Source organism: Asterias amurensis, chromosome 2 (assembly GCF_032118995.1).
Source record: "Asterias amurensis chromosome 2, ASM3211899v1".
Classification (NCBI taxonomy): domain Eukaryota; kingdom Metazoa; phylum Echinodermata; class Asteroidea; order Forcipulatida; family Asteriidae; genus Asterias; species Asterias amurensis.
The window spans coordinates 16676991-16695599 of record NC_092649.1 but is presented as its reverse complement, the minus strand read 5'-3'; the positions used below and the strand labels follow the sequence as shown (position 1 = coordinate 16695599).

At 38.8% G+C, this 18609-nt stretch overlaps 1 protein-coding gene across 2 annotated transcripts in view; it reads left to right on the top strand.

Annotated features, from left to right (window-relative positions):
* Nucleotides 1-18342, top strand: part of LOC139953379 (E3 ubiquitin-protein ligase PDZRN3-like) — a 207955-nt gene extending 189613 nt beyond the window's left edge. For both annotated transcript variants that reach the window (XM_071952891.1, XM_071952899.1), the window contains 2 exons: nt 3505-3624; nt 11826-18342. In XM_071952891.1, coding sequence (XP_071808992.1) covers nt 3505-3624; nt 11826-13574 — 1869 coding nt within the window. In that variant the 3' untranslated portion in view covers nt 13575-18342. The remainder of the gene's footprint in view (nt 1-3504; nt 3625-11825) is intronic.
* Nucleotides 18343-18609: the final 267 nt, after the last annotated feature.

The following is an 18609-nucleotide window of genomic DNA, read 5'->3' as shown; positions in this document are numbered from 1 at the left end:
TCAGTCTTCTCGTTAGTGAAACAACAAAACAATCGCAAGATGGGGTACATGAGAGAGAAGTAGTGTGGCTTTATTGACGTCATACAGGAGCCTAATTAATTGGATAAAATTGCACTTTGTGTCGCTCAGAGAAAAAACACTGCTCTGCGGAACAGGAAACTTCAAATTGCTAATAATGTTCCAAAATCCAAGAAACCTTGAGTCACATGTTGGGATGAGTCATTGTGGCAGGATAACAAAAAAGGAACATGGAGTGGGGGGAAAAAAACAGCGTTTTCTTTTTTACTGTGTTTTTATTTGATGCTTGGATGGATTGATTTTGTTTTCTTTAAACTAGCAGAGATAAAACCCTTAAAATTGGCAGTGTGTTTGGGGAGATAAGGTGACATTGAAACCTACTTAGTCTGGCTTTTACTACTTAAACCAAAATATGATCAGATCCAATGTTGGTGCACATGGTAGAACAAATTGCTATCGGATACTGTTTGGATTTTCCCAAGGATTTTTGTCAAAAACGTCTTCGATTTTATTTTTGCATTTTACTTGCATAATGTATTAGTTCAGTCAACATTTGTGGGAGATGGAAATCATTGTGGTTTGTTAACAGACATCAGATTTGTACCGCTCGCAAAAAAAAAATTATTTATTCAAAAGATCAAAGCGGTCAGGAAGTCGTTTGGAGCTAGTTTCATTTTTTAATTCAAACAATTGTAGATTCACTCTGAAGACTAAATTAGTTATTTGTTGCTGATTATTTTACATTTTATAGTTTGTTCTGAGAAAAAAAAATTCATTTTTAGTACATTATAATTTGTTTCCTTTTGCCCAATGCTGTAAAAAAAAAAAAAATGCGGTAAGGTGTATGTGGATTAGACCTTGTACCGTGAAGCAAAAAAAAAAACACCAAATGTGTACATCAGTTCATGCTCGTAACAAACACAAATTATCCACCGAGAACATGCCATTAGTCAAACCTATAAAAACCTAATTACATTTTACGCATCACATAATCACAGAATACGCTCCCTGTATCAACAGCTCAATCCTGGCGACCCCATACCCTATGAAAGTTGATATTTCCTGGGTTGAGGGGGGAAAAGAAAAAAAAATCAAAATTGAACATCAAGTAATTACAGTTTGTGTAAACAAAAACTCCCTAAGTATAGCAGCAGTAGAAGGGGATGTCGTTGAACTTAAAGCCAGCCAGCCCCGATACTGTCAGCGATCTGTTAATAGGATTTCCCTAGCCGATATACAAGAGATGGTGAACAGGTAGCAGCCGTGCGAGAAACTGATAGCGTCTATCTTATAAAGCATCCCCCGTTTAATAAACACCTCTAATAACTATCGAGGATTGATAGCGGAACGGTCTCATGTTACACTCTGAAACTGTAGCGCAGATAGTCTTGTGCCATTGAGTGGGGAGACTTTTTTTTACAGAATCCTGGAGCCTCGGTTATGGATTTACCTCCACAAAAGGATGTGATATTATGATACCTTACAAGGTTTCAGCTCACCATAAAAAACTGACAATCAAAATGTCAAGTCTATAATCCTCTACCTCAGACAGAATTTCTTCTTTGATTTTCCTGTTGAAAATTAAAATTTAAAAAAAGATTTTTCTTAAGCTTTTGAACAGGTTAACACTATCAGCCCTGTTTTCCCTCTTAATCTTCTCAATGAAAGTGAGGTTATATTTTTAGGGCGGTGAGATGTTTTTGCGGCGGAAGTTTGCAACTGATATGTTTTTCAGTCATTGTTGTGGATGAGTTGGGTGGCTGTGAGGCGCCGCGCTGCTGTTGCAAATAGAAAGCACCGGTAAAGCTGTACAACTTGTTTTTGAAAAAAAAAAAGAGAAAAAAAAAAAAACACAATTAAGTTGTGAACCCTGCAAGTTCAACTTAAACCAAGCAAGACTTTAAGTTAGAGACTATTTTTCTCACTCTAGTTTTGACATACAAAGCATTTTCTCAATGAATCAAACCTGTATACCTGAAGTATTGTTGTTGTTTTTTTGGTTTTTTTTGGGGGGGGGGGTTGTTGTTAGAAACACAGCATAACTAAAGCAAGGTTTTTTATTATGTCTGTCATCAAATGTGTTTAGAAACCCTGGGTCAGTTGATTAGGGCTGAACTCTGACCTGACTTGCTGACTTGTGACTTGTTTAAGGTCAATTGGACAAAGTGTGACAAAAATTGTTTTGGAGTCTCTAGAGATTATCAGGGGCAGATGGTAGTGTAGGGGGAACCATTAGGTCGAGTGGCCAGTAGTATCGGATTTATTAATCAAAATCATACATGTACATGGTGAACTATTTTTTTGTACACTTTGAGTCAGTTCTTGACAAAAATTTTGTGGCCAACATTCTCATTCACATTTTAAAAGAGACCTCAAACCCCCACCATTTCTACCTTAATAATAAGCAATCGTTGACTCGTTTTCTGGGGTAATCGTTGACTCGTTTTCTGGGGTCTACACATCAAACATACACATCCTTTTTCTCTAGTTCTCTCAAACAACAAATTGTTAATAAAACAAAATTGTTGCTCAAACATGCTTCCTGTAGGGGATGCCCCTCCTCATGCCACGCCCCATGCCACGCCCCCAAACCCACTCCCCACCCTTCCCCCTTACCCCACAACAGAAGAGAAAACAATCCTAAAAATACCACTTTTCTGTGTGTGGTTTTCTTCATAACACATCAATCACTTCCCACACTCGGAGTGACTCAAGAAGCACCAAGGTGTACAGGTGGTTCAAAAGCATTCTCCCACGGCACGCCAGGGCTGAGAATCATCACATACCCTCCCCCCACCCCAAATGTCACTGCTATGATAGATAACAACTTCAAAACGAGAAATATTACCATGTTGTTCTGATTATATCCAGTGCCTACTTGTGATAGAAACATTGCAGGTGTGTGTAACAACTCTGTATCATGCAAGTAATTAACTTTGATTTATAGAGAGAGTTTGATATATTCCCCTCTGATGTTCCAACAGTTGGAAAGCTTCTCATACTGGAGAAAGTTTGGTTTGATGTTTTGAGGGGTGATTGGGTGAGGTTGGGGCGCTGGTAGGGTTGTGTGAGGGTGTGGTGAAGGTATGGGTTGGGTATGGTGGGGGAGGGAGGGTATGGTGAGGGAATGGTACTCTCTAATAATGTAAAAGAGTGAAAATTTCACTCTCTTGTCCGAGTGGTGTCAGTTTTGCTCTTTTGAGAGTGAAAGTCAACCTGTGTCACTCTTTTTGAGTGAAATTGGAACGAACTTCACTTAAAATCGAGTTGAAAGTACCCATCTTTCACTCTTAAAAGAGTTGTCCGCCATATGGCTCTTTGCAAGAGTTGATAGCGGACAAAACAAGTGTTTTTTCACTCTTTTACATTAAGAGAGTAAGGGTGGGGAGAGGGCGATAAAGGATAAATTAAGTATTTAAATGACATTGCTGCCAGCCACATTTACATGTCATAACTCAAAACTTCTTTCTGTTTTTTTTTTTTTAGCTACAGTATGACGAGTGTCTTTTTGACGAGAACTCCTTACTGGAGGACATACAGCTAGACATGCTTGAACAAACACACCAAGAGGCCATGCAGTTTACGTCTTGCTTACTAGCAGAACATGTAAGTATAAATAACAATAAAATTATTGTTTATTATTAAGGAAAGACACAACGACACCGGTCAGAAACATATATCAAAATGATAACATTTGGAGGTAAAAGACACAACATTTGTAACCACACTGATAGAGAAAAGGGGTGACATTATTTTTGAAACCTCATTTGATTGTTTTTATAAATTGACTGAGACTTGTTTGCACTGTTTACTATCTGCAACTGTTTTTGTAATCACAAACTTTATTGCAATTTCTGGCTGGTTATTTGTTTTGATAAGCATGGTGGTTTACCATCTCTAATCATGAAGTACTGTTAATTGTTGTGCATTTTTTTAGAGACAATTTCTCTTTAACAAAGTAGCATTAAATTCATGTTAAAAAATCAACATCCACATCAATTATTTGACTTGATTCCGTGAAGCCCTCTTAGTAAATTCTTGAAAAGAATTACAACCATATCATCCGTCATTAAATTTCTTGAAACACAATCTGCTTTAAACCCAAAGGCAAGCCAATTATCCACAAAATATGTCGTCTCGAGTTCCTGCTGGTCTTATAAGCAGTAATGAAAAACTCCTCAAGTAGCTTATAATTATAAGTAAGAGTAAGAGCCTTTCCTTAAAGGTTCTTAGAGGTTCACACGACCTCCCTCTACACTGCTCCGTATCTGCAGAGAATATCTCCATAAGTCTCTTATATATCTCCGGTGTACGTGTATCTCTAAATATCACGGCTACATTTGGAGGGACGGTAAGCTTTCAGTGCTTCTAAAGCCCTTCAGGCCCTTTTTATCATGGCAATCGCCAGAATCCTGAACAGACAGGTTTAAATAAATGCGGCTCTAGTTTCCCTGGCAGTTGCCAGTGGGCTTTTTGGTGGACAATGCGGCGATGTAACAATCTGCTACAGAAATTGTGTGGCTGCCATTTTTTTGTTTGTGTATTCATATTCTGTTCCCCTCTCTCAGGTTCCTTTTTTATTTTTTTCTGCTCGCTCTTTTTTCATCTAGTAGAAAATGCTTGTTGATTCCACGCGGCTGTGTTTGCAGCTCTTGCCTTCCTGGACGAAACTAGATATCTCCAATTATAGCCACACGAATTGTTTTTTGTTCCCTTTTTTTCGGGGAAGAATTCGGTGTAGGACATTTGGAATTGACATTTGGGAAATCATGTGCTCCGCCAATTCTGGCCAATTTTTTTTTCTGAGAGGCTGCATCCCGCAGGGGAGTAATTAACAGCAGGGTTGCTGTGGATACGCTTGAAATTCAAACTGTTGCCTGCAAATTGCGTTGTTGATTCATCCCCGTTCTTTGCTGATTCACAAGTGAAGAAAAAAAGAAGTTGAAAAAAGTGAAGGAAGAAAATGACAACAGTAAATCGTGACCAGAGGGAAGACATGTTTATGGAGAATTTTTCAGTGGGGCCAGCACAGAGCTAAATGTTTGTTTTACTTGAAAAAAAGAGTGGCAGAAATGTAATGTTTATATTTGTGTATATCCTTTTTATGACCTTGATGATAACCTTACAGTAAATTTAGGTAGAAATCTTTAAAAACTCAAAGAATTAGTGACCAAACTGTCCAATCAATTTATTAAATTGATGAACTACAAGTATGCAAAATTTTAGTTTCTGACAACAATGAACATCTAGCCAAAATGCAAATGGGAAAATATAAAATAATGGATTTGTCGGTTTGTTTGGTATCAGATTATATACAGGTCTGATACAGGCCCGACTGCCTCCATGCCCCCTGGCCATTCATTGCCTTGGTGCCCTTGAAATGCTCCATTAGAAATTGACAATTTCCTTAATTAATGTCCTAGGGAGCCTTTACCAAGGTGAAGATGCCTTGGTGCCCTTGGCCTTTCAAAAACGAGGCATACAGGCCTGACCTAGTTACAACTTAAACTATCTCCTTTTTTCTGGATAATGCATTTTGCCGTTTTTGATGATGATGATCAGACCAAGCCTTTCATGACTCATTTGATACTGGTATCAAATTGTATTTGTCGGGAGGATAATTGTTATCATTGTCCGCAATTTCAAACTTATTCCGCCTTCTTTGTCGGCACACGAGTCCAACATCCCTAATTGAACAGTATCGTCAGTCCCTCCACTTAAAGTCTACCCGTGCTATATCTTAAAAACTCATTACTGTGTCTGCCAGCAAATTAGTGCCCACTGTCAAAAGAATTATGACTTCTCAATGATCCATTGGGTATGATTTGCATAGATATAGTGCCCACCGCTGCCAACGCCCGCCGCTGAACATTGCGAGCCGGTTTTTCGCTCAACAATGCTGGGCTGATCATATTGGAATACCATTATAACATCAGCACCTGATGAGTGCATCCCAGCCCTAATGAGAACTCAAGCAATTTTCATCGATCTGCTCCTTCGATTACACAAGATCAGATATCTGTTGCTATACTTTAAGTAGAAGGCCCCGGACAACCTAAAATAGAGCATTATCAGAACCCTGCATGCGCATACACGCACAAGTCCGCGCAAACATTGTGCACAACATTGCGGACGGAGCTCTACTACAGAAAACTTTGAAAATTTACATTAAAGGCAGAGGCCACAGCACTAGAGTATGACATTTTGAATCTGTTGTTGACATCATAAGATAGCAATCAGACCTTGATATATATGGGTTGCGTTGTCTATAAAGCTGCCACAAACAAAATATGTAAATAAAAACAGCAATCGGCGGGGAAAACCTTGAAGTCAAAAACCAAAGAGACAAACATTCTGCTCTTTTATCTGATTGTTATCACAAGGACAGCCACATATATTTTTCTGTTCAAGGTCTGACTGAATTGAGTCATCCACTTGAAACATTGCGGATTATGGCCCATCAATGTTTGACGCAAGATGTGTGTCATGCAGTTTGTCAGTCAGACTTATCTACTAATATTTCAAATAATCCAAGGAGACACAACAACAAGAAATTTCTTTTCATTTCAATATTTTGTATTAAGGTTTTTTTAAAGACTACTATCAACTGAACTAGTTTTTAGTATTCTGGATATATCAAGAGACATTACATTTTCTCAAACAAATTTTATTGCATCATGAATATGTAGGATTTGAGGCGTTGCATGGTGAGGTATCAATATATATTTGGTTTGCGGTAACACCACGTGTGTATCTACTTGCCAGGTAGAGTTTGTTCAGAACAGAACTGTCTTGCTTTATTCTACTACCGCGGAGTAGATGTTTGGGGGTTTGGGAGGCTTTTCAGTTCTGAACTGTCCTGCTTTTTTAACTATTACCCGGGCGGATGGTATAGAAAATAGTCTGGGACTACTACTTATGCTCATAGGATTGTAATTAACTGTACTACCACGGAGTCAGTTCGTAAATTGGTCTTAACCTTTCGACTAGCTTGCTCAGAGCAAGCTAGTCGAAAGGTTGAGACCAATTTAAGAACTGACTATCTCTAGTCATCGTCAGGCTTGTGAGAACTCTGCAGAGTTCTAAAGGATTGATTGATGTTTGGTTTGTACCGAGTAATCTCACCATCCCCAATTATTCATCTTCATCACTAGTGACATGCTAATCTGTCATTCTAATTAAATAAATAATCATCTTCATTGTCCGGAAATAATATTGTAGATTAGAGCTAATGAGGCTTCTTTTGTTATCCCGGGTGGTTTACACTGTACATCTGTCCCAATTATACAGGATTTGAAGTGTATTATGTGCAAGAAATATCTACCTAAATGCGTTGGCAGCTGGATGTCTTTTTTTTCGTGCCCTGCTCTGGTTCAACACAACATCAATGTTGTAATTGTTTAATTATACTGGAAGCTGCATTTGAGTAAAATGAACATGTGTTTGTATGGACAGCTTTTCATAAAAGGGTTTTAAAGCCATTGGACTCTTTCGGTAAACAGTATTATCCAAGGCCCACACTTCGTGTATCACAACTTATATATAAAATAACAAACCTGTGAAAATTTAGGAACAATCGGTCATCGGAGTCGGGAGAAAATAACGGGAAAACCCACCCTTGTTTCCGCATGTTTTGCCGTGTCATGACATGTGTTTAAAATAAATCCGTGATTCTCGATATCGAGAATTGATATTGTTTTAATGTTTTCTCAAAAAGTAAAGCATATCATGGAATAATATTTTATGAGAAGTCTTTCACCATTACCTTCTGTAAACCCTGTAAGTTATTTGTAAATCTGTGAACTTAAATTTTTTTTCTGTTCCGAAAGTGTCCAATGGCTTTAAATGGAGTTGGTTATGCTGGCTGATACATTATGTGCAATATTAGTTTATGGAGAGCTGACAAAAAGGTGACTGCAGCAGTCAGTCATGATATACAGACCCTCACTGGACAGCCCTTTTTATTTAAAAAGGGTAAAACTATGGAAGCTCACAGTTTTTCTCTTTACTCTTAAATTTTCATATCTGTAGTTCAGCATGAGGAAGTTACTCCTGGTTCTAGTAGTTTTTGCAGGGTTCTTGAAGCTGGTTACCAGTAATAATTACCTTAGTCACCTTCTGTTTTTTCCTCCAAAATTTAAAACCAACTTTACTTTTGTTTTTATACACCAAAAGAAATTGTGACAAGCAAAAGTGCCTATCCTATGCGTGTGCATATCCAGTTTGATTACTTTCTTGTAAAACTGTAGTAGACCGTCTTATTTGAAAAATGGCACAGACAATTTGTACCAAATTTGTTTGTGGGAAAGGAATTTTGTAATTATTTTCTCAGACATATGAGATAGCCATTATTGTTCTGGTACAAATTACAAAGAAGTCACATTTTTTCTCTTCTTCAAAAAACTCTTTACATCTATGGTTGAAATTCATGATTTGTATCTGTCTGGCTGGGAAATGTAACCAAAGACAAGTGTACCAATCATTAGCCGGTGCACTGTCCTCTATTTTTCTAACCGGTTGCCATCTGACACGACATCATGTCTCATACAAGCAGGTCGCGGTGCGATGACACATAAAGGTATTTATTGGGAATCGCATCAAGGCAGGGTTGATCCCAGAAAGGGGATCCAGGCTGTCACCAGGTTTGGATCATCACTTCATTAAGGCATTGAGACAGCATAGGATGAAGGCGGGATGCAAGACCATTTAGTAGATGCTGCCCTCTCTCAAGTGGTCCACTGGCCAAACACTAGTAAACAAAAGAGCGAACAGACCAGTACAAATATTTTCTCTGGCTAGTTCAACGTTTCCAGCAATTAACCTTTACTTGTTAAAGGCCATCATGTTAATGTTAAAAAGAAACCACTCGTTTGGACCAGTGAATATGCTGGTGGGTTATCAAACTGACTGGTCCAGCTTGGCAAGTCATCAAAATATAAAATCAAAACAAAAACTGTACTGGAGCTTAAGTCTTACAGTAGCCAACTTTTAAAATTTGTCTTTGTACAAGTTTTGTGGGTTTCGGGTTCAGGTTTCAAGTCATATACCCATACAATTTGCATGTCATTGGCTGTGGAAGATTGTTAAATAACTATCATGGTTAACAAGCAACACAAGCAGAGCTTGCCTTTACAGCTTTTCTTCTTCGTCACTTCACCTCCCTCCCCCAATTTGTTGGTTATGAAGCTTTTACACCATCATAGTGTGAGCTTTTTACACTACAATAAACACACCTACTAAACCTGGACACAGGGGAAGAATCAGATGTGATTCAGGATCAGAATTGGACCTATTGATTTTGCCCTCCAATGAACTTTCCAAAGATTTTGTGTTGAATAGACAAAAGGTCTGGATATACATTAGTCTGGAAATGCACCCAACTTGAAAAAAATCAAACATTTCTGGCAATCCACAGTGAAAAGGCTTCATCCTCCAATGGCGTTGAAAACATGGATCCCCAGTTAATTTGTCACCAGTGTGACCAACTTGAAGAAAGGGGTTTCTAATGATCGAAGAGCAGAAATCGGTCAGCCATCTTGTCCCCAGGAGGATGGTGAGAAGAACCAAAGAAAATAAGAGGTTTTTTTGGAGAGAGTAAACAGTGACTCACTATAAACATCCAGAAGACAGATATTTTCTCATCACCGGAACCAGACTGTCTGTGTATCCAGAGATGGGTTAGTTTGAGTAGGGGAATCCTAGACCGTTTCTGAGATGGAGTGGGTACAAGCTTCCCATACATTTAAAGATGGATGGGTTTCCGCTATGCGTGCCTGTTTAATTTACACTCCCATTCACTTTGACCTAGCTGCATCTCCAAGTCCGCTTTTTTTCCTCCTCAAAAACAAACACCACAGAATTGATGTTGTGTACCCGGCCGTTTGGTGAACAAATGAACAAGTTGGTGCCACACAGAACAAGATCACAATGTAAAGCTAATTACTTTCTCCAGCCCATGATTTTGTTGTGAAGGAAACGACCACGGAGTTGCCTTAGTCAATCAAGGAGCGTTTTGCTCATGAAATGTAGATCTCACTCTGACATGGCTCATTACTAAACGCATCAGTCAGAGAGAGGGCCATAATACTGCGGACCGATTCTCCATCAATAGTGCTCATTTCTTCACCGGTATCCCTGTTTTAGTAGCTGCTGCCTCTAGTCAACATGTGTGTAGTGATGATACATCAACAAGATGGATTACCAGCCAGTGGTTGTTGGGTTAGGATATTTTTGTCTTTCTTGCTAGGCTTTGGTTACATGGAGATCACAGAGGCTGTTGCTCTCTTTTAAAATAGTCCCATAGAAATACTGACCACTTTTGGAAACTGACCCCTTTTCTCTAGTGTACCAGTTAAGTGAAGCTGAATATATACATTGATGTTGGCATATATTTCTGTTAACAAATCTAAGGATGCCTCATAAGTGAACTTAATTGAGCTCGCAATCCTGAGGAAACCTGTAAACAGGGGTGCTTGCTATGTGGAACAGAAACACTGGGGCTAACCCCTACTCTTCCAAAATAGTTTTCTGGGTATTTTACCAATACTAGTACACAGGACCTATCGCTTAAATGTCCCATTCGAAGGACAAAGCAATTATGCTAAAGTATCTTGCTCGGGGACACAAGTGTCCTGACGTGAACCCACTCTGCGGATTAGAAACACAGGAACTTGAGTTCGGTGCTTTTAACCGCTCGGCCATAACCCGCTGTAATAATGACACATATATTGTGTTTTTAATTTGTGTAGGCTTTGTAAAAACAGATCTTGTAATACACATAACCCATGATCCTAGGTCAATGCCACCGCGTAGACAATTGAATATATTTTGTGTACATTTGGTTGATCCCTTTAATTGTGTTATTTCGAGAAAAAGGGGTGTTGAAAACAGTTTGAAACAAGGATTGGATCCATTCAAGGAGAGAATTTTTTTTTTTTTAAAGGGTGGTGTAAATATTGGTTTTCAGTGTAAACTAAATAAAGTGGCGCAGCGAGCGTGGTAGACATCACGGCTACAATGCTTGACAAAACAAACCGATTGCTCGTACTGCACAATGTCAAACACACAGTCCTCAAAAGAACACCGTGCTGTGGCCGCCACAGAGCATGCACACAGCAACCGTAAAGCGCTTCACTTAGGCAGCAATTTGCAATTGATAGTAGTGTTTCTGAGGCTGCGTCAATAGTGTTGAGTGGGTGTCTTTGTCATGGTGTGTGGAAAAAATGATTCTTGTGAAGTTTGTGCAAACTTTGGGAAGGAGAACTGGCTCCGTTGGGGACAGGTGGGAACTGCCTGCGAAATGGAAAGGAAATAATAATAAACCAATACCTTTATGTAGAAGTAGGAGTTCATTATATAACAAAATCCTAATTTCTTGGACTAGTCCTTGTCAGATAAAAATGAGATTCTTGTGAGCCACTGAGAAAGGTGTTCTTCTTTGTATTTATGTACAGCAGATCTCCTTTTATTATTTGTTTTCTGTTAAATAAAATTAAAAAAGCAAATTACTGAAGAAAATTGATTATGAAATCAACTTGTCAAAGGTTGAATTCAGTCTTAAAAAAATATTTCAGAATATCTTCCTTGTACTGTTTTGTAAAGAGCTTTATTTACATGCAGTGCAACATTTGTCTTATTCTTAAAAAGCAACTCAATCAGTGATGGTTACATAATGTTAATGTGTGATAAGTTGAAGTTTGCATTGTTTCCAGTTCTGGTTTTGAATAGACATTTTGATGATGTTTAACATACAAATTGAAATCAGTTCATTTATTTTTCCTTTCTGTTTTTTTCTTTTCTCCTTGCAGGACAGCACACAACTTGATGACGACAGCAAAACAGACACAACAGGAACCACTGAAACAACTTCCCTCCACCATGAAAAGGACAGCGGGGTTGGCCGCGCTACAGACGAGAGCGTCCGCAACGATGAAAGCTCCGGGCAGGAGAACATCCCCGATGACTGTAGCAGCACACATCAGAAATACCCAGCGCAGCAGCCGAGCCTAGGCAGCAGAGACCTGAGGTACAGCAACGACAGCTTCATATCAAACGGTGTTGGAGACCCAGAGTTCCCAGGGCATGAGATCTCCCTGGAAGACTGTATGAAATTTCAGGCCGCTCTCGAGAGCAAATGCGATAAGCACATGAGGAGTGACACGGACGAGAGTATGAGGGGGAAGGAGTCCAAAGTGATGAGGCTGGGATCAGACTCGATGGAGACTACCAGTCTGAGTGGTGATTCACTCAGTCGCACCAGCCGCAATCGCTCTGGGGCCAGTGATCAGGATGAGGGCACAAACCACAGGGATGCCTCAAAGAGTAATGTATGGGTGACGCAACAAAATGGGCAGAAGGGTCTGATACCCAACGGAAAGCCACAGGGTAGCCCGGAGGAACCAGAGTACCACGGTTGTGAGCAGGAGTCCAGGAAACTGGAAATGATTGTTGAGAACGGACAGGTTGGTAGTCCGACACACAGACCAACTGACCTTGGTCTGGATTCCCTAAGAAACTCTGATACTCACCTCCCTCAGATCAGCCCCCATGAACAAGACACCAAAACCATGACATCGAGCTCTTCAGGTTCAACAAGACAGCATCGTGCTCCACGCACAGTCCCTGGCAGCCCTAGTAGGAGCAAGTCTTCTTCCGGTTCAAGAGACCGATCAAAGAGCTCAAGCTCATCGGGATCTAGTAAAGAAAAGACAAGTCCAGTGAAAGTAGCAACAAGTAGGAAAGACTGTCCTGTTAGGCAAACCCCACCCCCGCATCCATCAATACCGTACCAGCGGCGACCAGCAACCAATCCTCACATGCGTTCACAGCAGTTTGTACACCGCAATCCATACTTCCTGCAACAGGAAGAGGCAGCAGCTCATCTCATCACCCAGAACTGGAAGCTTCAACAGCAGAACCTGCAACTCAAGAAGAGCCTAGAATCTCTGGGCCCTAACCAGAAGCTGCACTCATGCCAGTCCATCATGTCCATCCCAAGCCATGCCAAACACTATCGCAGCTATCTACATCTGGTGAACCAGAATGAGGAGAACTCCCTCGGTACCAGTCAACCCAACAAGAAAATCATCAACCGCGACGAGTGGAAGGTGAAGATCAGAAGCGACGGGACACGCTACATCACAAAAAAGAACACCAGAGGTAAGATCCTGAAGGATCGTGCGAATAAGATCCAGGAGGAACGTGGCGGGCTGACGACGGACGACGAGGCGGTGAGTGAGATGAAACTGGGCAAGTACTGGAGCAAAGAGGACCGTAAGCGACATCTAGAGAGAGCTCGGGACCAGCGTCTTCGGCGCGAGTACATGATGCAGTCCCGCATGGAATGCCTACAGGAGCAAATGGAAGAGGATGGCAAGAAAGAACCGAACATTGTAGAACTAAGCCAACGCAAGATGCTGAGGAAGAAAAGCGCTCGCAAAATGATGCTCGACGACTTCACTACAGTTGAAGAGATGCTTGTTCACGGTACGAGAGTCAGCCCAGAAACTGCTAAAACATTCTGTAGTAACCCTCTCCTTAACGTCACAACAGTATGACACCTTAATAATATACCCTCTCTTTTTTTAAACGCAATTTACAGCATAATAACAAAAACAAGTGATGAAGCCAAAATAAGATATTTATTACTTAAAGTGCAAAAAGAAAATGTTGATGTGATCACATAGCGGTTGTGATGTGTTTGTCATGCTGCTAATCAGCAGTATGTAATGCTGGTCTAGATACTTGTAAATAATATGGGGTTATTATTATTATTATTGTTTTTTATTATCACTATCATTTTAATTAAGACGAATGGTCTTTTCTCCTTCCTCACTCTTGCCAGTTTTGGAGGAATAAAACTGATCTTATGTTGGATGCCTCTCACGGAGGAAAAGTGTAAATGCAAACAGGGTTGCTCTGTAATGCATTTATTTATTTATTGTTATTTTATTTCTTCATTTTATTTTTCCATTTCATTTTCATTACTTGCATCTCTGTTCATTTTGGGTGTTTTTTTAAGTACAAGTTTAGCTTTGTATTCCAGTCTAAGCTATTACTTTGAAGAAACTCACCGCTATAGTCACCACAAAAATTGCAGACAATTTGAAAGACCAACTATTCATTATGGATTGCCAAATGAAATATTATGGGAATGTTTCTAACAATATTTTACAAAACTGTTTTGGGACCCAGAAACAGAGATAAAAGTTCTCAAGCTGGTTCAGCACAACTTTACAATATTTGGAGTAAGTATAAGTTTAGAGAATGTCTGTACGCAAGGTATCTGTAAAACCGGAAAAAGGGGGACAAGAAAGAACTTTGTTTCAAAAGACGAATATCAATGGTAGGAAACTTCAAACACCTAGATAAGTATGTCATGCAGGGAATGGTATTTTTCCGGAAAGAATATAGACTATCTCAGACGGACACCACGAATGTTCAATGAATTTTGTTTGGACTTTATCTGATGAAATACCTCTGGTTCTTATGCTTTGACAAGATACTATCAATCTTGTGTTTATCTGAAGGGAACTTTCTCAAGGGGCTCTGCTTGGCCTCCCACAAGACTTGCATTCCTTTACGATAAACTTATGATCTTTCTCCCGCAACCAAACAGCTTTAAAATACCAAAGTTAGGCTCTGCCATCATGACATTGGAATGATTGCCCCCCCCCCCCCATGGTTTATCTGTTCTCCTTTTCCTGGTACAGGCCATATGTGCTGCCTTTCCATGCTGTCTTTCCGTTACAAGAGCTATTTTAAGTCAGTTGATCCATGAAGCAAGGGGAAATGATTCTCGTTTTAAACAGAAAGCGTTGAATGGCATAAGGCAAATAGCTTGATGATCAAATCAACATTGTTGTGTTTGTTTATGAGGCAAAGTCAAGTAGTCTGTTGAGGGGATCGACAGAGAAGCTCTTGGATGCATTTAAACTGAAATTGATACGAGAAATTCACACAAGTTTGTATGTTGTCATTTATATGCAAACATTCGTTTGGGAAAATGGAGTGCGGAAACGGAGGCGGCCAAGTTGATTTTTGTTTAGTGTTAAAGTGGCGGACAGATCAAACGCTTCTTGTAATTCGCACACAAAATTGATCTCAAATATTTGCTCTCCATAACTTAATTATCCACAATGCCCTTAAGTTGTCCCTATGGCCCATTGTCAAAGTATTGTTGAGAAGTAGCTGTTACTTAACTTCTTCAAATTATCAACAATTTGTTTCTGCTCTTCACAAATTTGTGTGTGATATATGCAGAGTCATGAAATCAGTTCATGGTCGTGTCTTTTTGAACGGTTTCTACATGGTAAATTAGTTTCATGAAAAATATCATTTGGATAAATTCCCTTCGTTACCCGTTCTTTTTTTTTTTTGGGGGGGGGGTGCTCCGTACAAACACTTCATAATAAAACTCCTGAAGAGAGGAAATAGTGTTGGGAGTTCTTTTACAATACTGCTGAAGACATTGATTTGTAGGTTAAATGTTTCCAAATGCTTGTTTAGCTTGTGATGCAGCAATTTGACATTGATGAAGTAAACATGGTCAATCGGAATTGTGGATTTGAAGAAAGATTTCTTTTAAGCATCAAATTGTTTCTATTGTTATTTTTATTTATGATATCATTCTTTCACAAATTATAAATTATCTAAGTACCTTTTCTAAATTCTTCATCTGCACTTCAAACAAAGGTTTGTTCATTATGACCGGTTTTGAAACTGAGTCTGTTTTTTTGTACAATTGCCAAGTAAATGGTGACTCAACGAGTTTCCCTCTGGTTTCAGAATTTGAAATTTATATCTACATTGTTAAGTTTTTTTTAGGGAAGACTTGACACCAATCAAAGTTTGACTTGAATGAAAGCTGCTACTATTCAAGCTATTGTCTGTTATTTTGTCCGTTAACATTGTGATATTTTATGTAAACAATTTCACTTATTTCAAAAGAACTAATGCTTGCATTGTTGTCAAGCATTCTCTGTAAATTGTAAATTGTAAGTAAACCACATAAGAAATATATTATGAGCTATCTCTGTATTTAAGTATATGGTTTAATAAGTTGAGCCTTTTTTGAAATGTAAACATTCATGGACCAATTTTCATAGATCTGCAAAGCAACAAAAACTAAATTAAATGAATAAAAGAAAAGGCAAAGAAAACCTGAATTCTAATGAAAAGTATGTTTTGCCTAACAACATTGCTTGTATAAATGTATATTTGGTTTGCGGTAACACCATGTGTGTATCTACATGCCTGGTAGAGTTGTTCTTATAATATACATTGATACCTCACCATGCAATGCCTCAAATCCTATATTGCTTGTATACTTAGCAAGACTTTATAATGCAGCTAAGCACAAACATTCACTAACCACAGAAACCGGTACCACAAAAAATGCCATATATTTAACATTGTTGTGACAGGTGCCCTTAAGGTTTTTGCTTAGTGAAAAACTTGCTTAGCATTGCTTTATGAGATAAGAACCAGGTCAGCATAAATATGCTAAATTTCAAAGTAAATTCGACTTTAAAAGAATAACATCAACAATAACCGATTCCAGATATTTGGAATTAGTTTTTTCTTTTGCAAGTCCACTTGAGTTCAACCATTGGGTTTAACCCTTGTTTTGGTTTTAAAAGTCTTCAACAACATTTATCACTGGTTAGTTTTGTTTTGTCTTTGCAGATCTATTAAAGTTATTGAAGGGCCTGATGATATTTTAGTTTGTAGAGATGAGCAGGGCTGTCTTGATCTGGCTCACATACTGCTGGTATCTTTGTGTGACGACATTCTGTTTCCACAGAATCAACTCTGGTGCTATATTATGGGAAAGGGCAATGGCCAAAGCTATAATGCTTTCAAAAAGTTTCACTAAAAGACCCAGTTGACAGAGTATTTGATATAGTACTATGCATTATCACGTTGAAGTGAAACTGAATTTACAGCTTTGTTTTAGTGTGACAAAAATAAAAAGTTAAATTCGAACAAACATAAATAACAAACCTGGAATTATATGCCATATTTATATACATGTGTTACAGCTTCTGTAATTGTTGTAGATGTTTTAACCCACAGTTACATAAGGGCAGTACATGTGCGAGCCTAGTGCATTCTGTCTGAAAAGTGAAGCTTTTACATTGGCTGCAGATATCTACACTTATTGGTATATTAGGCCGTGTCCGAAACGGCATCTATGGTAATTCTACTGCGCATCTGCCTATTCTTAAACATTGTAACAGGCTGATCTAGCCGTAGCTGTAGCCGAAGTCGCTGTTTCAGACATGTCCTAAGTCTCCACAAGGTTCGGGTGTTTAACCAGTTAAAGGTTAATGTCAAAAATTTGATTAATTGATGAGTTAAAAAACTTGTTCCTTGTATAGGAACATCACTCGCACCCAGTTGAGCTTTCAGGTACTCATTTATATTTCCTAAATAAAAAATTGCATTCTTTGACATTCTGTCACTTCATAAATTTACTCGTTTCTATTGGGTAATAATATCTTTGTGACTTTACTTCTATCAACAGCTGATGTTGTTTAGTCATTGATTTGAAATTTCAATTTTTTTATGAATGGGATTTGTCTTATTTCTCAAAAACAAATAATTCTACATAGGTATTATCCTCCAAAAATACCTGTTTGTTTAGAATATTCTGAAACAGTGTTGTAACTGTTTGGTAAAAAAAAAAATACCTGCAATGTGCCTGTATGATTGCCTGCAAGCTATAGACCTTCATCATGCTGCCGCCATCTTGATCTTTTTATCCGTTCAACTCAATGTAACCAAACCGAGGCTGGAAGGAGAAACAGTCTGGTTCCTTTTTGTACACAGAATATTAGCATTCATTGATGTTGTTGGATACAAGGATCATGACCAAGATGGCAGCATGATGATAATGGTCTATTCACTTTACCCTTTACTTCCAGTGTGTTGGTAATACTTGGGGGGCAGAAAATAAAGTCAATAACTATGTATGAAGTTCAGTCAAGCTGTTGTTGATGTGTACTTGCTGTCTATGGTTCAGCTTTGGTATTTAAATATAGACACCTTATCACTGCAAATTGTAGCCTCTCCCTCCAGCCTCATTCACCCACTCCTTCCTCCAACTCCAATCCATCCCTTACCAAGTCAATAAAGCACTTGTATAAAAAATGTATGTGATGTAAATGACTGTAGAAAAACTATGGAAAAGCACTGTAAAGAAAAAGTATTGTCAAAATACAACACAAAACTACACAGTGGCCATAAGTTCTTCTTATTATTATGAAACAAGCCCTGTATTGTTTGTATATAAACTTCACAAAATAAATAATACCAGATATGAACGAGAAATTACTCTGGCTGAAGTGTGTTTTTTTTTTGGGGGGGGGGTTGTATTTGATTGCCAGACATGGCACTTTTTTGCCGACTGGGAAGAAACGTGTTTGGGCTTTGGTCTTTGTGTGCGCCATTTTGGAAGTTTGGATGAGCTGTTATCGTCCAACAACCACGGAATTCGACATTTTGGTTTGGGTTATTGTGTTTCTTTGTGTGGAACTTGGAATGAATCAACCAGAAGGACATTTCGAAAGAGCTGGGTCCCAATTTCAT